Genomic DNA, 24,323 nt, shown 5'->3' with positions numbered 1-24,323 from the left:
TCATTTGAATATATATCTTTATTACACACAGTGCACAACGTGTTATAACCATCACTGGCAGAATTCGGAAATTAAAAAAATACTATATACAGTATGATACATTTTTACAATGAAATAATTGTGTCGCATCGGGTGCATTTACATCGAAATTCTTTGGTGATACTTATTTGAGCGATTGAATAGTAAGATTCTACTCAAATTCAGTAATACATACCTTACTCAATATAATAGATGTGTATGACTACTTAAATATAATCACTATTGGGTCTAAAGCTTCAATAGGTTCAGATTGGTACGAGAGTACTAGAACACATTATTGCACTTGGAAAATCTAATTATATATATATATATATACAAAATAACTCGCTTTGTCTCTAGAGGTGTACCTAAAGCTTCAGCTGAATGATACAACCTTATCCAAATTGTCTTTTGTGATATATTCAGTTACATCTATGAGATCCTACGCAGCCTAGATCTACAAAAAATATCTAGTTTCAATTCTGTTCCTCTCTATGATCTAAATTCGCCTCCTCTTCCTGTTGACTCAAATTGCCAATTAGAGAGGGGTGATAGTAGTTGAAATAGGGAAAGATCTGCATAGAATTCGAGTACTGCTGACAGAGATTTAGCATAGACTCTTGTATGGTCTTGGGGTACTTCTGAACCATACTTTTACTCATCTGGTCGTAAACGAAGAAGTCGTTTTTGGTTTGTTCGGGATAAAAACCGTTTTTGTGGTAAACTGGATTTTTCTGCTGTAGAAAAATTGGAATGTCATCTTTGACGAGCACTTTGACAGCAACTCTTTTCGCGTTCTGATTGAGCAAGTTCGATTCTTGCATCTGCAGCTGCTTTCTCTTCGTTTTGTAGCGTCGGTTCTGGTACCAAATCTTCACTTGCGTTTCGGTCAGCTTCAGAGCTGCAGCGAGGTCCGCTCTTTCGGGACCGCTGAGGTATCGCTGTTGACTGAATCTTCGCTCGAGCTCGAAAACCTGCGCGTGCGTGAAAGCTGCGCGTGACCTCTTCTTGCGGCTCGGTTGGCTGGAGTCCCTGCAAGAGTCGTCTGATTGGTGGGATGACGCGTAATCCGGAGTTAGGGTTGATAATCCGGTCAGTGAATCTGAAACAATTGAAAGGAAAGTTATGAAAGTTGGTTGTGAGTCTTTTACCATAACCACGATTTGTAAAATAATTGCTATTCATCTAAAACATTTTCTTCTTGTATCCATCGAATAACGATGATTCAATTTCATCTATAGAGTGAAAAATGTACAGCTTCTATTGAATTTTTTAATAAAAAAATCTTAATAACCGGCCTGAAAATGAATATACACATACAATATTTTCCAGTTGAAACTAGCCACTCTAAATAAATTATTTGATGTTGAACGTGTAAAAAAATCATGGAACATGTCAATTTTTGTTTTCAGTGGGACACATTTCTACGTAAAAATCCACCCTCTCCCCACAACAACCATCAGGTCAAAAATTTCAAATGGAAATAATAGTAGTGACGCACCTTATTTGCAAGGTATTTCAAATTCCGAATCGAACCCTGTAACTTTTTTGATATTATAATGATATACGCAATGTGGAAAAAATTAAATACTTTTTCAGGTTTGAACTGGAAAATGAAGCCAGACAAAAAAATGCTCTATCTAATGTTCGAACTTGCATGTAATAATGGTATGAATGAGCTACCGTATCCTCCATCACATTCTGAAGAATATCAGGTGAACAGTAATTTTGCGGGTAACCATATTATAGGACCACTCTTTTTGGTAGATGCATGATATTTTAATTTACTGCATATTCAAGTTATGCCAAACATTAACAACGCCTTCCAGTTGGATCCTCTGATGGAGAATGGGATAGTTTTTCAACAAGTGGGGCTCTTATTCAGTGATTATCGTTGTAATATCAAAATGTTACAGGGTAGAAAACATAAATAATTGAAATACTTTTCAAATAAGATACCACTTGACTATTATTTCCATTTAAAATTGCAGTTGTAGGAAGAGGGTAGCTGACAAGAGGTTGATTTTCACGTAGAAATGTGTTTCACTGAAAACTATAGTTGTCTTATTTCACTCTCAATATCCAATGACTCATACAGGGTGTATCGCTTCAACTGAAATACTTTGTATACAATATCTGTAAACAGATGTTGAGATAAAGGAAAAATTCACTCTTTTGTTTCATTATTTGATGGCCAGTTCGAAAATGAATGGTGATTATAACGCCATTGGAGCACGATCTGCCTCATTTACACCTGTAGTTACAAGAAAATTGCATCAAGAAATCCATAAATCAAGACCATGTTTTCTCTCACAGATAATGTGCATTACCATTCAACGCGGTAATGCTGCTTCGTTTCTAGAAGCGACTACGGCAGTGCCTAATCTTTGCTTTTTAGCAGAATTTTTACGAAATCTTCAGTTTAATTGTTCCAAGTTTCAGGATTGACCTATTTTACTTCCTGAACGAATGGTGAGTTGGAGTCCTAAGAACCAGCTTGGACTCACCTCTGTTTCAGGTTAGTGAATTAATAAACGTTAATGTTTTTGGATCGTTATAGTGTACTTTTCCCACACCAGAATAAGGAGTATTTTCGTTCTGGTGTGGAAAAAGTATTTTCAATTATTTCATTCCATTCTTGCTGGTAGAAACTGAATTTTCATGTGAAAAAAGACGTCCTCAGTTACCTACATTTTTTCAAATATCAACATAAATTTTTACAATTCTCACGTTGTTTTTATATTAGTTGTATATTCCAATTATCATATTGTGATATATTTTCCGTAATTCATAAGAAATGATTCAAGTTAACAATCAGAAACAGGGTAGATACGTCAATAAATATTATAAATTGAAGTCCCCGCCGTATCTGTTTGTCTGTATGTCTGAACGCAATAAACTCAAACATTACCGAATGGAATTCCATAAGGTTTTCACCAGTAGATAAATTGATTCAAGAGGAAGTTTTTGTGTATAATTTATCAATATTTTGTGTTTGAAATATGACTATGTTATATGTGAGAAGTCGGGGCGGTACTGCTTACTTGCGAAATTTCATCAAAAACGCTGCCTAACCCTTTTGAGATTTAACAAAAAAATTCAATTCACTACCTATGTATTCAATTAACAGTTTATACCTAGTTTTCACCACAATGAAAATATTGATTCAAGGGAAAGGTTCATGTATATAATGTATTATATAATTTTTATTATATAAATTACCTAGTTCAAATGGCCACTTCCAGCAAATATGTTCGTTTTTTTCATGGACTTAGTACACTCTGGAAACTTCCGAGACTGCAACTGCCCTTTAGTATGAATTAGTGTGCTATGAATCAATGTTTTAAAATGGTACCCACAGGATCAACGTAAGCTCTTCAGGTCCAGGAAACTCGGTGGTTATACCTGAGGTCCTCTGAGACGTAGCGGTCGGTAATTGTAATTTTGAGTTGAATATTCGCTCGTAACGACACTAAAGTGCCGTACAATGAAGTAAATCGAACCCTATTTAATCACACACGTCAATAGAACTACTCCCGATAACGGAATACAATGATTACAAATAATAGATTTTCATTAACTTTTCGAAGAAACCATTGACAAAAGTTATTTCATAGTTTGGAGTCGGGGGAAGTGATAGAAATATGATGAAATGTCAATGGGAATTTTCCGAAAAGGAATAAATATATAAATTAAAGGGTTATGTTTTAGGAGAGACGTTTTTGGAAACTCAGAATTCGTATAATGAATCGTTTTCTCTCAATAAAAAACAGTCGAAACTGTTAGTTCCCAAAAGTTAAGAAAATGATCGTAGTAGCCCGTCTCTGAACCACATGTCGGAATTGTTTGGTATCTGTCATTGAACATGAATATATTTGTGAACTTGATGTTCCACAATCACTTCTGTCACGTAGACAGATTCTTCGATACGTTAGTAAAAAAGTCATCATCCTGCCTTGGATAATGCGTGTGATTTAAACTTCAAATCTAACTGGAAGTATAATTTTCAATTATATTACAGAGTTTTCTGGATGTGTTTGACAGTGCTAAAGATACCTGCACATGAATCTGTGGAACAATTATACAATGTTTTTGATCGTTGCATACCAACAGTTTCTAAAAAATCCGAAAGCAAATGTTCAGTTCGGTTTGATAGTGCAATAATCAGGAAAATTCGGATCAAAGCTGAATTTTGCTGTAGAAAAGAAAACGGCGTTCAACCCTGTTCATGAATTTAACAGCCACAAGACGAATATCAAAATTAATACTGAGTTGAACACTGACTTAAAGTTGGATACCCTATATACTCGAAAGTTTCGATAATTTTTTGAAACCTGAAAATGTTTTCATGATACTGGTGATAAAATGTTATATAAAGATAATCTGCTCGATGATCTTTCAGATATAATTAATAATTTTGTAGATTTCTTCACTAGTTCATACACAATATTAACATCAAAGGTTCATCCTACAGGGCACTAATGATATCCCTTGCCTAATCATCAAAAATTGCAATGCTGAGAAAATTAAAATCTGAGTTCACCACTGTACCCGATTATATTACATCATTCATTATGAAAGATTGTACTGTAGCCGAACTTCAATGAATGGAGGTTAATATGTCAGTAATCGAATAAAAGTATTTATCTTCATTCTAATCACACTCGTTTTTACTTTTTCAGCAACAGATAAGTTCGAAATATTTTGATATAGTTTACACCCAGTAGTATGACTGTTGGATGTAAACTGTTAGATGTAGTTATCGCTCCTTGAATCAATTTCATAAATCTTATATTCTTTATGTTCACCATTAGATGTGTGAATAATATTAAACCAAAATAACTATAACCAAATTCAAAACAAAACATCATAACGTTCATTGATTTATCTCACTGATGTTACAAGGAACCCGAATTCATCATTCGGTTACCCGTCTTTCCCGTTCTATACAAATTATAGTCCTTTCATCCACAGACTTTGTGGCATTTTTAATAACTAAGGGATTTATGTTAGCACAACACTCCCAAATAGTATTTTCTAAATGTTTTTTTTTTCGCAAATGTCTTGTGCTTTTAGACTTTTTGTTTCAGATGACACCATAGAAAAAAGTCCATCGGAGATAAATCCGGTGATCTTAATGGCCAACAATCTTCACAATGTCGCCCTAAACATCTGACTAAGACAGTTTCACTTCTACCGTTTGGTGAATCGGTGCCTTATCGAACTGATACAACAAATTTCGTTCAAAACTTCATATAACTGATTTATAATGAAATTTCTGTAGAGATCTGCGTTCAAATTTTCTCTGAAAAATATGGTCAAATTATTTGGTTATGTAATGACCCACACCACACATTTGTCTTAAATGAATATTCTATTACATTTTATTACAAAATTTGGATTATTGTTGGACCACCCGCGACAATTTTGGGAACTAACTATTCCGTTCGTCGTAAAAGTTGCCTCGTCTGTCCATAAAATCCTGTAGAGAAATTCGATATCATTTTCTCTCTCACCATGAAACCAAAAAGGAAATCCTACTCGAATATCAAAATCTTTTTCTTCAAGAGTGTGTATGAACTTTGGCTTATAGGAATGGAATTTATTTTTGTGCAAGATTCTCCTCGAAATATTTATGAAATATCTCACAGGATCTGAATGTGATTTATACCTTTATAAAAATATGTTTTTATATTTTTCTATGATATCTAGTTTACATTATTCTATTTTCAATTTTCCATAAGATATCTATTTTATGATATTTTCAAAAAGAGTAGTATATGATATATTCCAAAATATATTATTTCTTCAACAACTGATATCTCACTAACTCTTTCAAATTATACATTTACATAAATACCATACACATTAACCATAAATTCATTTTGAGGAATAAACGGCATAATATCCGGTTGAGAGAAATTCAAATATAAAAACTCGTGTTCCTTTGAACTTCTCTACAACCCATTTTTTTCATTTTATAAGTTGGTTGAAGTTGAAAATAAAAATAAATATGCCTTATTAGAAATGAAATGGGAATGGACAACTTCATTGGTAGAAATAGAACTCATTCACTCTGTTAATTCTTACGATAATGAATGAATATAACTGTCAGTTTAAATGCAGAAAAATATGTACTCCATGTTTACCATCAATTGATCCGAGTTGGTTGGAAAATGTGAAGAAATAACATATAAAAACTCCTTTGTCGTCCATGCAGTTACGGTTCTAAGTTAATAGCAGAATAGAACGCTATTGTCCTTTGCCCTTAATGTATTTTAAATGAACGTAATGAGTCTTTATCGATCTATTATACCCATGTTGAATCGTTTTTCTTCTATCAATTATTGAAATTGAGTAACACGTAAGCAAAGTGCAAAAAGCTTTTAGCTAGAAAGCCAAAAGTCTAGGTACCAGCCTGTATCAGCCAGCTTTTTATAATGTGCTTCGTCGTGTCATCCTTTTGGCTCGACTCCATTGACATATTTATTTAAAACTCATATCAGTGTCATAACTCACGTCATAGGTTGACCATGAACAAAGGAGATATCTGCGAAAATTTTAATACATCGAAGTAGTCATCAAGCATCATCATCGGTTTACAACTGACTTTCACTGTGAAAATGAAAAGTTTGTTCAAAAACTACTGTCAAAACTTTTGCCCTTTTTTTTTATCGGAATCTTCACAACGATCAGGATCGATAACCAAAAAATATAGCATAAAATCACCAATGAACGTATTGAAAAAGAGCATAGGTTGCAAAAAGATCATTACATTTTCCATCAATATTTTTTATAAAGAATGTTGTTTCTACCATCTTTCTATCAAACAAGAGTGGAAGGATTGAAAAGTCACTTTGTTTGTTTTATAGAAGAGTCATGCATCTGTCCTCACTAAGTTATTCATTAAAAAAAATCATATCTCAATTGAAAGCTATCTGTGTAGAACAATTTAACTGCTCCTTTTCCCTCTTTCAAAAAGTCCTGCCAGAACTAGGTTTATTATTTCAATGGAGGCTACTTGATTCATTATTTGTTTCTGAAGGACAAAGAGAATATTTGCCATTTTTATATATAATATATTGTGAGATAACTTTTTCACGGTTCTTCTTTTGAGCACCAATGTTTTTTTCCTTGTATGCCAATCAGGGCATCAGGGGGGTTATTGATTCTATATTGCTCAATTATTCATGTCTCTGCTATTGATGTTGAGTCGAATCATAATCGTCTGAAATTCATGCAATTATTTTTATCGAAATATATTATTTTCTCTCTGTCAGATTAGAGTTCTGCATATGGAATTACATAGAATGAAAACAAGAATTTCGGGTAAAAGATATTGGTAAAAAAATTATCAGAAAACTTCTGAAAAAATAAACATGAACGAATAATAAACGAATGCTGTAGGAGCAGGTATATCCAATCAATATCAAATCAAATAGGAAAATCCAACGGATTCCTCTAGGAGACATGTACATTGACCCACCTACCTCTCTTATTTTTAACCCCTGATATTTTTATATTCAACAAGAGGTCCAAACAGATATATAAATACATTGAGGGATGTAGCCATTACTACGTTGTAGGAAATCATCATGAAGAATGAGAAATTAAACTTAATATGTTTTTTACCACTTTTATTTGTGACTAACATTACTGCTGTTTCATCTCAAAAAGACATTTTCAAACTTATACATTAACCTAAAAATGATTGATTACATTAGCCCTTCTGTAAGTAATAATAAAGGTACTTAGCTCAATTGAGTACCTGTATTTTGTTTACCTGTGACAATGTGGATACGCTAATTTGAAAACTGATTGATTTGATCATTTATACTTATGAATTTCCAAAGATTCCAAATAATTGAGGTTGCAACCCTTCCTTGCATAGTGCATAATTTCCGTATCGTTTAGATTCGGGAACTTGTGGTTCATTCATTTTTACCTAGCCTAAAGGACCTTTCAGCATACCATTTTGAGAAATTTCGACCACATTGTCCTACATAAACATATTACACTCCGGACACTTAGGCTTATAAAGTCCAGATTTCCAGATCCACTTTATCTTTGGCATTGAAAACCATTCCTTGATATGCAACCACAAGTTCCCGAATCTAAACAATTCGGAAATTTCGCACTATGCAAGGAAGGGTTGCTAACTCAATTATTTAGAATCCTTGGAAATTCATAAGCATAAACATTGCTTGTGAAACCTGGTAAATGATCAAATCGATCTAATTTACTCACCGGTTTTCAAATGAGCGTATATCCACATTGTTACTAGTAAACAAAATTCAGGTACTCAATCAAGCGAAGTTCCTCTATTATTACCCACAGTGGTGTTATATAAGGGCTAATGTAATCAATCATTTTTAGTTTAAAGTATAACTTTGAAAACGACCTCATAGGTAAAAGACATAGAAAGTTTCATAAATATAAATACTTTTCCCCACCCACACATTATTAAAAAAGTTACTAGACGTCTCAGGAGCAATGAAAAGGGAAATAATTTCGGAGTATGCAAAGGTCAACTATCATATTCGGCTGTATAGCTGCAGAGAGCACAACTTGAGCTATCAAAAAACCTGCGAATGATCCAGATGTCGAATACAGGAAAAGTAAAATGGATATTGTTTTTGTATTCCATAAGCTATCAATAAATATGAACAGAAAAGTTTTATTGGATCAAACGTCCCATCGAAAGTTCGCCAAGGAAAAATGTATCAACCAATAACACCGGAATTTCAAAAATTATAGAAAACAAAATATTCTATTCCATTGCAGACAAGAAACCAAAGAAACTTTGTGGCAATGAACTGAAATCATTATATCCATTTCGTTAAAAAATAATATTTCTTTAAAGTAATAAATTATTTAATTTCCCCCTCATCATGTTTCTGTTTCTCGTTGAATATGATCTTTTTTTATGATATTTTATTGCAGTAAAAGTATCATATACCCAACTTTCCAAATATTCAATCATCAAAGAAGAAACCATAGTTCTGTAAGCCATTTAGGTATCTTAAGATAACCCAAACAAAAATCGATCGAATAATTTTCCAAAGAGGATCTATTGAAAAGTAATGTTCACATTGCATTCGTTAATATTTCAACAAGGATCCTACTTTAGATTCCCAAAGAGATTCAAATTAACTTCAAAACACATTACCATGATTCACAAAACTCTCTCACTATTACTTCAATAATATTTGCATTATGAAAAATTAGTTCCTTCCATGGCAGTCTTTCAAATTTAGGATGAGGTTTACTCTCAAACTCGAATAATATACCGAGAATAATCCGTAGCGTTGATTGGTCAAATGAATTTATAAGTGTAATGAAATTTTTAGTATTTACTTATGAATTATAACAGAATAACCTACAAAATTAACCCACATAATAGCCCGATACTCACATCTTCAATTTTTCATTCATGCATGGCTGAATTGCCACTAACGTTAACTTCAATGGAGACAGAAAATAGTATAAACCAATATATTTCATTAGTTAGGACTTCCATTGTCTAGTATGATATAAATTGATTTGAAATCCCTGAAAGAATCTGTAAAAAATTAAAAATAAAAAGGTTAGCTGAAAAAATAACAATTACATTAAGCAAAAAAACTGAAAATTACAATGAAATAAAATACAAGTAACAACCAAAAAAAAAAGATACATTAACACGAAATGAAAATTCAAAAAATTCAAAAAATTAACAATAAATGAAAATAACAAATTGAAAGAATCTAAACCAAGTTAATTCACGATGTTTTGATTGTTAGTATCCACAATCGTCTTCGGGTGATAACTGGACTTATTTGGAAGGTCATCTCGATTTCAGACAGGTTGGAGCCTGGCTCCCTTACCCTTTGGACCGATACTGGACTTATTCCTCAGAGATCTGACTATTTATAGGTCACTCGAGTGCTTTCACCTATCCCCTCTCACCGGTTCATCGGTTTAAGCGGAAGCTGACCGTTTGGCGGAAGTTGGTCGTGTTCCGCTTGATTAGAGGTTTCCATATGTTACGTATCTCTACACTAGCTTGGCTAAATGCATTGTTGGACAACATATACGCGGCTTCTTTGAATTTCATTCTAACCAGTGTTCCTCCTTGTGAGTGATTTCAGCTTGAGACCACTTGATGTTATGTTGATGAGTCCAGATAGCTCTGCTATTCCTGATTTGCTGGTTTTTCCTCACTGTGTATGTTTCTTGTGCTCGGCAATGCGAACTCTCAATGGCCTCTTAGTTTCACCGATGTATGATTCTCCGCACTCGCAGGGTATCTGGTAAATACAATTTTTGGAATCGCATTGCCGTGCACAAGAAACACACATATCGAGGAAAAATTGCAAATCAGGAAAAACAGAGCATGTTTGAACTCATCAACATAACGTTAAGTGGGCTTAAGCTGAAATTATCCACTGGTTTAGGAGAAAATTCAAAGAAGCCGCATATATGTTGTCGAACAACGCATTTAGCCAAGCTAGCGTAGAGATACGCAACATATTGAAACCTCTGATCATGCGGAACACGATCAACTCCCGCCAAACAGTCATGTCCCGCTAAAACCAATGAAGCGGAGAGAGGGAAGAGGGGATAGGTGAAAGCACTTGAATGACCTATAAATAGTCAGATCTCTGAGAAATAAGTCCAGTTATCACCCAAAGACGATTGGGGATACTAACAATCGAAAGGTCGTGAATTAACTTGGTTAGGAATCTTTTAATTTGTTTTTTGGGAAAGAAAGTTTTTGGCTTTCTACTACTCCATCTGATACAAAAAAATGGATGAGAGAATCTTCCAAAGAAAGGAAGGAAGTAATCAATTTGAAAATAAGTAACTCTATACATGGATGTGTAGATCATGCAAAGAAGTAACTTTCAGACACAAACTGAAAGAAAGTCCTCCTGAAACAGCTACTTTCATATAAACATTGAATTACACGAAAAAAAAATTCTTTCGAAACAAATACTTGTATATGAACACTGAATTATACAGAAGATACTTTTCTCTATTCAGTTTGTATATCGAACATTTGTTGAGGAATAAGAATCAGATATTATTCACATGAGTTCTACTTTGAATGAATGGTAATAAATTGTACTCACATGGAACACTGTCACCCTAACTGGTATACACCGTGTTTCGCCTTAAGACACTTGCCCTAAGGCTCTTCAGTACCAAATTGGATAACATTAAAGAAAATACACACACTTCATTCATGAATTACGATTTTGAATGTATTTTGTATTTTTTATTTCTTATTGATTGTTTTAATTTTCATTTCGTGTTGATATTCACTTTTTTTGGTTGTAACTTGTATTTTATTTTATTGTAATTTCATTTTTTTTTGTTAATATAATTGTTATTTTTTCCGCTAACCTTTTTATTTTTAACTTTTTACAGATTTTTTCAGGAATTTCAAATCAATTTATATCATACTAGACAATGGAAGTCCGAACTAATGAAATGCACCATGAAACATTGTCAACCACCTTTAAACATAAACCAATATAATGGTTTATCTGAACGTTCATCAAATATTTCAAGTGATATTCCAGTTGTGAGCGGAACATACAATTTTTCATCTGCTCCTCAATTTGTTTGTGTAACTACTACACTTTCAAAATATGTTTGAAAGAACAGGTTCCGAAATCAAAGACGCTTTAACACCTACCAAGTGAAAATATGCCAGCAGGTTGACAAGTAAAACAACAATTTTCTGGGTTATTACAAGTAAACAGTAATTGAAAAACGATTGTAGAAATTGAAAAGAAGATGACACATCTTCTTTAGGACAGGTAAAAGACAAAGTTGGAATGTATGAGGCTTTCTTTTATAATAGGATAGGAATATTCAGCTGAGTGATGAATAATAACCCAGAGGTATAAATGGCTCGAGAAGTGGAGAACAAAATCTTCGTCGAACGAAATACAAAATTTGATGATGACTTTTCTGGGAGCTAATTTCTATAAATCAGAAGTCAATGCTTTCACCTTATCAAGTGACCATCGTATTGCTGGAATCTGCAAAGTGATTGTTCTGGCTCGAAGTTGTGAATCCAAGAAAATCAATTTTTACTTTCTTCTTCACGAGAACTTTGGATTCCTCAATCCCTTTGCTTTTCTTGTTACCTGGTGCCGAGGTTACTTAATATATCTCTGTGATAGTAGTTGAAAATTGAGTCTTGGCCCTACGACCACATCTTTGTCGATTACATCCACCTATTTTTCTCCAAAGAGTACGGGCTAATTTCTTCAAAGACGGGTAAAATAAAAAAACAAAATTTGGGCAATTACAAGTATTTACGAAGGAATGTACTTCTTTACGCATTTGCTACTTTTTCGCCCCTACATGGGCGACACCAGTACGCTGCACCCTGAAATCTCTAATATGTAGCTAATTTTGAAGGACTTGAAGAAATAAACATTTCTGCATAAACTAGATGACAAAACCATGACACGTTTTTTAATGAAAACGATTTCAAGAAATCCTACAAAAAAAATATTCTTTTTTTTGTCACATTTTGTAGATTCCATTTTTCAAGAAATGTTTTTATTGCATCAATATGAGTTTCCAGCAGTACTCGATGATTCAGTTTTTTGTTGACATTGATAAGGCTGAAGCGAATTTTGTGATTGTATTCCTCTCAATATGGTTCGCTCAAACGAAGACAAAGTTGAAATAATTTCATTGTATATGTTACCATTGTATATGTATATGTTTTGGGCCAAACTAGTTTTACCTAGGCTAAACTAGTTTATCCTATATGCGATCGGATATACCGGTACAGACTAGGCGAAACGGGTCTGTCCTAAGGATGATAGGAGAAACTAGTTTAATCTAAGAGGAACTGGTTGGGCCTAATATGAATAAGTACACTTCAGGATAAACTAGTTTGGCCTAGGATGAACTGGTTGGGCCTTATATGAATACGTACACTTCAGGATAAACTAGTTTGGCCTAGTCTATTCTATGCTAACAGGGACAAATTAAGCGAGTAGGTACGTGTCGAGACCTGTGCATTCGGGGATCCCCCGATCGTATTTCTCACGTCGTCGCTTGCCCAGTTACGCTCATTCTGCTTTGAATTGAGGACGTGTTAGTTGATACTCGTCTTTTGAAAAGATAAAAGTATATTTTTTCGGTTTTGTTTTATGTTATCATGGATGAGCCTTCTACATCTAGTAGACAAGCAGATCAAAAAAAGTGGAGAGAAAAGTTTGTAGCAGAAATTACGGAAAGTGAAAAGAAAAAGTCTTCTTATTATAATGTGTTGTTATCAGATAAATATTCGGAACTGGTTGAACAAGTGGAAGATGCTGAAAAGTCGGAAAAAAGGACACCTTTACAACAAAGATGACTCAAACGCACGGAGGGAAGGGAATATAAAATACTATCTACAGGCTGATGAGCTTTATGATGTGATTGACGCAGCTCATTTAGCGGATTGACATGGAGGACGTGACAGAATGTTAGCCGAGACATCAAAAAAATATGCTAATATCACAAAATGATAAGCCTCTATTTATCAATGTATGATGTATGTCAACAAAAGAAGACAAAAAAGAATAGAGGACTAGTTTCAAAGCCGATTCTTCACTCTGAAATGAATAGCAGATGCCAGGTGGATTTGATCGATTTTCAGACACAACCTGATGATCAATTCAAATTTATTATGGTTTACCAAGACCATTTAACAAAATTTGTTATTCTGCGTGCATTAACATCTAAGAGAGCGGCAGAAGTGGCCTACTACCTAAATGATATATTTCTAACTATAGGAGCACCATGCATTCTCCAATCTGACAATGGTAGAGAATTTGTCAATAATGTGATTAGTGAGCTGGCAACTCTTTGGCCAGAATCTAAAATTGTGCATGGAAAACCAAGGCACACTCAAAGTCAGGGTTCCGTTGAACGCGCTAATCAAGATTTAGAGAACATGATAAGTTATTGGCTGAAGGACAACAATTCAACGAAATGGTCGGAGGGTTCAAGATATGTCCAATTTATGAAAAACCGTGCCTTTCACTCTGGAATAAAACAATCGCCTTACAAGGCCGTATTCGGGATAGAGCCTAGAGTAGGACTTTCGACTTCATCGTTACCGCAAGAAATAATAAATGATCTTCAGGATGAAGACGACCTCAGAAAATTTATCGCAGATGTAGTAACCATAGTGAAGATGGAGATGGCGGCGTTGTGGAAATTGATACACAGAACATTAAAGATGCTAGAATAACGGCGGCAAAAAATCTTAAAAAACAAGCAAAAAAATTAAAGCTTCTTCCGACAAATCCCATCCACCTGCCAACATTGGAGACAATGTAACTATACCAATTCCAGACGTAGACAAAGGCAGAGGTGATCTCAGAAACATTATTGGGGTTATTCTTCGGAAAAACGATGAGGACCTTTATAAAGTTGGCACCAAACATGGTGTATTGCAGAAATTATATTGCAGGTACAGATTTTTTGCTCACTGTATTTTTAAAGCCCATTTTAATAATACTTACTTTGAATAGACTTATACCTGAATGTCGACATTACCATATTTTTCTGGTGATTGAAAAATATTAGTTTTGATTTGTTTTTTTCTTTCAGAACTGAATTCGATATTTGCATTCAGAAATTTTCAAACGTAGGTGATGTTGACCAGGATACTGAAATATTTCTGAGGACTGCAGCCACTAAACATTCAGTTAGTTCAGGGCAAGGTTTCGTAAGGTGCAGCTGCGTAAAAAAATGTTTGACAAACAGGTGCAAATGCAAGAAAAAAATGGTGCTCTGCAATTCTAAATGCCATCAGAGTACACCATGTGAAAATAAGTGAATTTGATTTTGATCTAATTAATAAATACATCTTGATTTTATTACTCGTATTTCTGGTATTTTATTATTCCCTGTTAGAATAGAATAGACTAGGCCAAACTAGTTTATCCTAAAGTGTACCTATTCATATAGGGCCCAACCAGTTCATCCTAGGCCAAACTGGTTTATCTTGAAGTGTACTCATTCATATTAGGCCCAACCAGTTCCTCCTTGGTTAAACTAGTTTCTCCTATCATCCTTAGGACAGACCCGTTTCGCCTAGGCTGTACCGGTTTATCCGATCGCATATAGGATAAACTAGTTTAGCCTAGGTAAAACTAGTTTGGCCTAAAATCGGGTTTGGTAACATATACACTAATTAATCGAAATTATCATCAAGCTGCAAAATTTTTCAATAATGTTTTCCTAGATAGACACAAGTATCTCGTAGTGGGAAGATCTGATCGCCCAATCGCTAAAACCGAGGAGCTTCAAATTCATAGATACAAGCCACTATAGATACAAGCAAACCAACAATGCTTGAAATTTTAAAACAACATACATTCCATCCATTTCATATAAGAAATAATTGAAGATGACCAAAATCGAAAAGTACAGTTTTGCCACACAACCCAACTGCATCTATTAGGTGAATGTTTCTGTTAATAGACACAACTACCGATACTATAGTATCACAATCCTCGATGGAATGAAGAAGACCATAACCATACACAACATACTGAGAAATGAAACGTGTTGGCCGAAATTATGGGCAATACAGTAATTGGTCCTTTTTTCATTGATTGAAGTCTTTCCGGACGCTTATACCTGCAACTTTTTAAAGAAACGATCACATATGGGATGGTAGCTGCTATTGAAAATGGTGATTTTGACTATGATCCAATTATTCACCAGGATAAGGTACCTCCGCACTTTTATGTTATTGTGAGAGAATACACAGATGACGAATTTCCCGGTGGTTAGATCAGACGTGGAGGGTATATTGAGTGACTACCAAGGTCTCCCAACCTTTCTTTCATCCACTTATTTTAGTAAGGTTATGTCAAGGCGCGGGTATTTTTAACAAAACCAACAAACTTGCATGACTACGACAACGAATCACAGATGTGTGCGATACTATAATACCAAAAATTCTGGCAAACATAAGGGCGGGATTTGAAAACAGATGATGTTTGAACATCTCATAAAATAAAGTGAAACAATTTTTTACTGGCATTAATTATGAATCTTCCTCAGTAGGTAATCGGAAACGAGTGACCATAGACCTTTAGTTTTTTTTGAAATGTTTGTTTCTCGCGCTCAAGAAATGTCTCATATCCTTTTTATTTTATTTAATAAGTCTATCATAGACGGCTCTTTCTCAAAAATATGGAAAACTGCACTTGTAGTTGCCATAATCAAAAGAAGTAATAAGTTATCGTATGAAAACTATCGCCCTATATCAAACTCTGCTTAATTTCCAAACTTTTCCAATCAATCATTTGTGACTATATATACTTTGATGTTGGATCCTCAATCAGTAATGAACATCATGGATTTGTAACCAATTTATTTATTTATACTGAATATCTCTTGAAGAGCATGGATAAAGGCTACCAGGTTGATGCCATCTATACCGATTTCAGCAAGGCATTCAACAAGAAAGATCATGCAACTTTACTCGACAAGCTGGCGGAAATCGGTATACACGGTGATCTGCTAAAATGGTTTCAGTCGTATATTACAAATAGGTCTCAGGCATTCACTCTGGGAAGATTTAGTTCTAGATTCATTACCATTAATCCCGGAGTCCCTCAAGGCTCCCATCTGGGACCTCTCCTTTTCAACATACAACAGCATACATTTTCAATGTATGCTGACGACTTGAAAGTATTCCATACTGTGACATGTTCCAACGATCCACTCCTCATTCAGAACGACATCAATAATCTTGTGAAATTCTGCGAGAAAAACTCTTCATTCATAATTCTTAAAAAATGCCACTCTAATACATTTACAAGAAATAAAAATATTTACCACCACCAATATCACATAAACAAAAAGCAACTAAAGAAAACATCTGAAGTCAAGGACTTATATGACTCTGAGCTATTATTTCACTCGCATATTAACTATATTGCAAAAAAGCCAACAAAGCTGTTGGATTTCTGATCAGGACTTGTCTGATATTATATAAAATGATTTGAAATCCCTGAGTCATCACCCGAAGACAATTGTGGATATCAACAATCGAAACGTCGTGAATTAACTTGGCTTGGAATCTCTTAACGTTTTAATTTTATTTTATTTATTTTTTGTTCAATTTTATTTCTTTTTTACTTGTATTTTATTATTTCATTTCTGGTTTTTTGCTCAATATACCTAATTGCTTTTTCTCAGCTATTCATTTTTATTCTTCTTCTTTTTAATTTCTTCTTTTTTAGTTCTTTCAGGTATTTCAAATCATTTTTTATAATATCAGACAATGGAAGTCCGAACTAATGAAATTCAATAAATAATTACTATTTGAATTCTCCCCTAAATCAATATCCACATCAATAGAAATTGACATCTTTTCTAATTCCCCCGCAACCTTCACCACGTCTCTCAAACGTTCATACAATCACCATTTTCATATCAAACTATAGTAATTTGCATTGCACTGCACTGCTCATTACACGATATCGCATATTATTTATAACAATCGAATCATTTATTGTTATTTTCACCTCATAATTCATGAATACTCTTTTTGGGTTTGTCCCGTTTTGTATTCCACTGAAAATAAATAAATAATAAATAAATAAAGATCTCCAAAATGAGCTATATAAAGGGTTTCATTTAAGATTTTGGGGTGCAGTATCCAGGTGTCGCCCCTAGAAAGGTGTATAAGCTGTAAATGCGTAAAGAAGTGCATTTCCTTGCATGTATGTAATTGCCCAGATTTCGTTTTTCCATCTTCACCAACTTCAGAGAAGGCTTTTCGGAAACCCGGTATATACAAATACTGAAATATACTCACTTTGAATTTTTTTTTCGTATAACGATAAGTTGATTGTCGCCTTTTTGATAAGAAAATTTGTGATATGGATTATCTTACCTCTGAAAAGTCAAAAAGAGATAAGTTGTGTAACTCATATGATGAAGTTTTTGATAAATAACAACGGAAAGGTAGAAAGTATGCATTACTACTACTACCCAGTTATCAAGAAAACAACCAAAATAAAGTGAGTACTTGACACGATCACATTAATATTCCAATAGAGAATTGGCATTGGGAAAACTGAGAATGTGGTATTTCGATAAGTTCATTTATGAGATGATTTGCCCAAGTGGCATGTAACCTCTCATACAGAGTGAATTATAACGTTTTTCACAAACGAAAACAATCCTTACTGTCGAATGAATTCAAATGCCTTTCCATTATGAATGAATGATTCATGCATTGATTTGAATTGTAATGATAGCTATTCCTTTGGATTACATATTTGCTTGAAATTATACAAAACGAGAGGGAAACGAACTCAAATACTGATAAATATCAGTGTCAGTAAAATAAAAATTCAAAGAACATGACCATCGCTGGAAATATATATTTTTGGAAAATCAAAAAACCTTTAGAAAATTGGCATATAGTCTTCCTGCAGTCAGTTATGAAGTGAGTTATCCTTCGATGTATTAGCAGAGTACATTTTACAAAATTTCAGGACAGGGCTGATCTATCTCATCCAGTAATCAGTAATTGGTTTCTAATACTTAAACCTACTTCTTTCAAGTGCCTGATAATGAAAGTGGATACTTCCTTGAAACATTAACATTTTGTCATTTGAGAGTACAAGAAGCGTGCTGGCACTAAATGCAAGACATTCACATCATTTACGTAACTTATGTACATATGGAAGATCTGAACCTATCAAATGTGAAGGAAATTTAAAGAGTGGCACAAATTAAGTTTCTCGAAGAAAATGCAATTGGTTATATTCGGTGTTTGAACGTAATGTAACAAAAATATATGAATCACTAGTTGTTGCCTGCGGCTTCACCCGCGAAGAATTTGGTTTGCCACATTAAGTTTCGTGACAGACCATTTTAATCAAACATTTTCAATATTTTTTCAATAACCCAAAACTTCAGGTTTCCAACTTCAAAACTGACGAAATTCAATACAATCTTTGAAACCCTATTCTTCCCCCTTGGGGGTGGAAATTACTGATTCCTTTCCTTGATGCTTATTTATTTCATTATATTTTTTATTTTTATTTACAGACTCAAGAGCCAAATTACATGGAAATCTTTATTACAAATTAATTGTGTGAGCTTACTCCTATACATATACACTGAAAGATTTGTGTCCATCTTATTCTCTACGACCACAGTTATATTTCTGATAAATAATTAATAACATCATATTTGAAACGTGAGAAGGAATTACTGAAATCTAAATTTTTTATAACACTACTTTCAATTGCTTTACAAAGCATGATTGAGAGAGGACTCGGAGCAGTTATTTTTTCACTTGCTTTGGGTAGTTTAAAAAGTACTCGACTTCTTGTTGGATACTGAGCGAAATTGAAATCTATGAATTCGAGTATGTTAATATCTGTAATATTGTTGGTTATCACCTTGTATAAAAACATTATTTGTGTTACGTCCCGTCTAATATAAAGAGACGATGTTTTGAAATACTGCCTTAAATCCATTTACCTGACTTTTATGTAATCCGGCCAACCTATTTTGATATTTTGGATTCTGTTTAAATGCATCTGTGGTTGGAATTTCCAAATGAGCGAACCAAATTCTAATATTGGTCTTACAAGTGTGATATAAAGAGGGTTTATCGTGAGTACGTTTACAAACGAATAGCTGGATCTTATAATGAATCTTAAAAATTCGTTAGGCCTTTTACAAATTTCATCAAAATCAGTTTTTATCCACCTTTTTTTTTTGGGTAATTGTTACCTTCCACAATCTGAAAAAATATAAAAATTATAATATAACAATTACCCAAAAAAAAAGGTCGATAAAAACTGATTTTTTCCTCCACAAAAAATGACTTTCGTTGAATATTCATTAAAATGTTTTGAGAATGACAAAGTGTGATCATATATGATCCCAAGATCTTTTACTTAATTTTTTCTGTTAAAGAAAGTATCTCCAGTTCTGTAACTAAATTCATTGGGGTTTTTTCGCAAAGCTTCGGCTGTACGTTAATATGAAAACTGGCAACAGCTAGTTCACTTTAAAAATACAGTAACTGAATTAAATATGCCAACTGCACTGAGTGATGAATAGCTTCGAGAATCGAATTATGTTACCTATAAACGTGTGCCCGCGTTCTTGGTGATGGTGCTTCATTGCTTAGACCGCCCCTCTAACAACACGCAACGTCCCCCGTCGTCTTACAGTAGAGGCGACACATATAAATTACTGTGTTGCGTCAATTTAATTTTATCGTGATAACTTTTAAAAGATTCGTCCAAATTATTTAATGTAAAAGACAAAGTTTATATACTTAAAACGACAATTGTATCAGTGTTTCTAACAATTTGACAGATATTCTAAAATGTGCATTGTAAAAAATGTATCCAATTTATTTATAATTTTTTTCTGATTGATTTGGCCATTACTCACGATTTGATCTGCACAAACTTCGTTTGAAAAATATATCACATGTTTCGCTAACACAGTAGCTTTTTCAAAAGTGATTTGAATACTTTTGCTTCTTACACTAATATTTATATTACTACAGGTATACCATAATTGAGACACCTCCAACAAATTACCTAAATCTGTACCTGTGGTACCTCTTCAATTATGATCACCTGAAGCATATTACCTCACTTCTACATCAATAATGATTCTTTCTCGGTTTTTCATAGAAAACAAGTTCAATAATGGTGACCTATTCAAATCCAGTTGGTCATTTATTAGAATGTTTGAATTTTTATGCTATATGTTATTCTGATGTATAAGCTGTATTTATATAAAGCTTCATCTGAATCCGTTCAGTCGTTTAGGCGTGAAAGAGCCACAAACATACATACATCCATCCTCACAAACTTTCACATTTATAATAGTATAGATATATTAGAATTGATAGTTGAATCATTGTTTCATGCCACTTCCATTCCCCACAACAAATTCAATATCCTTCTTAGCACTCAGAACTCGTATAGGCTGAGGTTGAAGAGCGAACTTGTGTCAGAAAACCACCATCATGCCAACTTCACTAGTGGGTTCAGCAAAAAGCATAAGAAACCCAGGTTATGCTTTCTGATGCTAACGGACTATGAAGAAAACAAACCATCCGAACTACTTATGCCTTTATACAGTGCATTTCTTTTCTTTAATGTCCCCCCCTTTAATTTATTGAACGGGTCAACTCAAAAAATTGAAATTTTTGGTAATGAAATTGATGCATGAATACTTTATTTGAAGTGAAATTGACAGATCACACTTTCAAGATGGTGACTGGGCGCCATCTGGGAAAAAAAATTAAATGGAAAGGGGGGTCATGTGACACATCATTTTGAAGCTCCTGACGAATACTTCACAACCCTAGAATATGAAGTCAATATCTTCACCTACCTCAAAATGCACTGTATACTCCATGTATGTATGTAGAACCGGCCCACTTTATGAGTCAAAGACAAGGTGCTGCTCCTTCCGAGTCTACGTTTCTATCCTTCAAAGAATAGTAACATTTTGATGAGAAGTTCCAATAATTTGACAGTTTCCATTGCATACAACGGATTCAATGAAGTGTAAGGTAATACATGTGAGACTGGCCTGAACGAATTGTTCCTTTAGATGATTTGTTTCTTGATGAATTTTTGAGGCTTTGAGGCAGCAAGTTTTGCTTTAGAATGCTATGTTATAGGGAAACACATGTCGGGGTTTTGTAAATCTCATACCTAAATTTGAAATGGATTATATAAGTAAGTTTCGATATGGATTTTCATCAAGTATTTGCCAGTTCCATTCAACGTGGATAAAGACGATGTTGAGCTTGATAATGAAAGCGATCCATCAGAATTTTGTATTGAAAATTCATGGGGGTTTTGGCAAAGGGAAAATTGAAATACTATATGAACGTTGAATTGTACAAAAACCATTTTTTGTATTCAGTTTGTAGTATAAAGTTTTGTTATGGAACTGAATCAGTTATAATTCACAGGATTGCTGCACAATATACTACATGAAAGGAGTTGAATTTCACTTACATGAAACATTGACATCCTCAATGGCGGACTTCCATATTTCGGAACAAGACACTTCTCTTATTGCCATTTCAGTACCAATTTAGATATCAATACAAGATGAATCACTTGATTCATAACATTACAACTTTATGTGTCTGAAAGTCATACAATTAATTAAGTTCTTCCTTCATTTGGAAGATTCCAACATTTTTGTATGAAGATGGGAAAGTAGAAAACCAAAACCCTTTTTTTCCAAAAATCATTCTTTCCCCTTCAATTTGAACAAGATTCCTATCGCTGGGATTGTATCAAATGAGCAAATGAATTTTATTACGTACTATCATCGATGATATTTGTCAAAATTGTTTTGCGGAAGACTATGATAGAAAGTATCAATTCTAGATTCATCAGTATATTGAGTTGATTTGTAAGTCGGAACATGTTTACCGTAGATGATCTCTAAATGTTAAATGATGGAGGAATATTAAACATCGGAACCAGGCGCAATCTTCTAGGTGGTACGTTAAATTCATTCCTAAGAGTTCTCCTAAGAGTTGTGGATCCTGTTGTCTTGTAATTAGGATATACGTGAAGTTTCTTAAAATATAGTAGTCTTAAAAATGTATTTTGAATTTTTTTCTAATCTATTCAAATTGCTTTGGAATTCCGTGAACCAAATCAAAGAGCCAAACTCTAACTTGCTCCTAACCAAGCTATAGTGCAGAAATTTGAGCGAATTGATATTATCGAAAGTATACGATTTCAGTGCGGCGTTTCAAGCTTTGACGCCTCAATAAATAATTGAATATACATGTTTACTTGATACGCGTTATAGTTAAAACAGAACATTTACTTAGATTGAAATACAATTCATTCTTATAACTCCATTCAAATACCATATCAATGTCCTTCTGTAAGATAATACAATCTCTAACTGTTTCTATCTTTTTTGATATTTTGAAGTCATCTGCGAATATACGGCATTCTGATGATATTAGTACTTCAAGCAAATCATTAATAAAGAGTATATTTTGAATTGCTTTCTTCCTTTCTTTCAAAATTTCCTTCATTTTTTGTATATCTATGGAGAAGTAGAGAGTCAAAAACTTTTTCCGAAGATTGAATGATTTCGTCAGAGATAGGTTTGCAACCGAGCATTTTTTTACCTACCTCTGTTTTACACTGACTATCAGAGCGAGATTGTCAGAATAAATTTCGAGCTTATTCATGTGTACAACTTCTATTTTCAGATACAATGATCATTAAAACTTCTAATTCTCGGTTTCGGTTTGTAGACATGAGTGATAAATGAAAAAGTGGAATATTCACAAATATTTCTGTTAAATTTATCAACTAATTAGGCATTTTTACTCTTGTATCCAATGAAACAATATTTTAATCGATGAATCAAGAACATTTTTCTGAAATAATTCTGTCAACGATAAATTCACAGGTGATTTCTATCTGAAATTCTTATCAGCAATATCTTTCATTATTGAAAATTATAATTCAATAATTATCTACATCGTCAATTTCTGTGATTTTTCAAACGCAAAAGTATATACAAATAAGATAGTATTACTCACTCTCACATTCTTTTTGACTCTTCGACATATCCAACGCAGATTCTTGCACATCACTGTCGTCATCCTTACTCTCTATTCTTCTACTCAGAATATCATTGATGGAAAACGGGGTGACCGAAACAGAGTTCTTCTCGTTCTTCAGACTGTGCTGACTGGCCTCGTCTTCCATAATTAAATCGTATGTATAAATAACACAATCACCACCTACACAGGAAATTGATCAATGTGTGTTGTTGCCTCCACCAATTCATAGAGCGTACTGGCGGTCTTCAGTAAATTACTTCTGACACCACTCATGTGTTCTCGCGAGCTACGAGTGTACCGCGTCCTTTTCTGTTTTGAATCGGAGGCGTTTTTTTTCTTTCTCTCGCGAGATACTTTGATTCGTGAGGGGTGGGACTAAAATGATCGCTCGAATCCTAACTACCGTATCATCATGATGTAACTTTGTTTGTGGATTTTTACTATTTATTTTTGTTTTCATCTTCATCTAGTCGATTTGAGCTCGTTCGGAATAACTTGTTTATGTGTATACTTGCGATGATTTGTTGGCAGTTATATTTGTTTCCTGTTTTGAATCCAATTCGGTTTTGAATGAGTTTGATGCAGCGAAAATGGTTTGAAAAGATGGACATGTTTTGTTTACATTTCTTTTGTTCTGTTTATCCTGTCAAGAGTATTTTTCCCATAATACAGA

The 24,323-nt window shown here is 33.8% G+C and overlaps 1 protein-coding gene across 2 annotated transcripts; it reads right to left on the bottom strand.

The window, feature by feature from the left end:
• LOC111503287 (uncharacterized) lies at positions 1 to 23,943 on the bottom strand. 2 transcript variants are annotated; one of them, XM_074173321.1, is made up of 2 exons: positions 23,633 to 23,943; positions 1 to 1,120 (listed from the first exon to the last, which is right to left on the bottom strand). In XM_074173321.1, exons 1-2 carry the CDS (start codon positions 23,793 to 23,795, stop codon positions 495 to 497), a joined length of 789 nt encoding a protein of 262 aa, XP_074029422.1. In that variant the 5' UTR covers positions 23,796 to 23,943; the 3' UTR covers positions 1 to 494. The 2 variants fall into 2 exon arrangements, with proteins under 2 accessions (XP_074029422.1, XP_023013325.2); XM_023157557.2 differs by having other exon boundaries at positions 23,627 to 23,937.
• Between the last annotated feature and the right edge of the window lie 380 nt (positions 23,944 to 24,323).

The sequence above is a fragment of the Leptinotarsa decemlineata genome, unplaced genomic scaffold (assembly GCF_025532065.1).
Source record: "Leptinotarsa decemlineata unplaced genomic scaffold, Ldec_3_MD MMD2_tig00000218_RagTag_RagTag, whole genome shotgun sequence".
In the NCBI taxonomy this organism is placed as follows: Eukaryota; Metazoa; Arthropoda; class Insecta; order Coleoptera; family Chrysomelidae; genus Leptinotarsa; species Leptinotarsa decemlineata.
The sequence above is the reverse complement of the archived record's forward strand: the minus strand, read 5'-3'. Positions and strand labels throughout refer to the sequence as shown.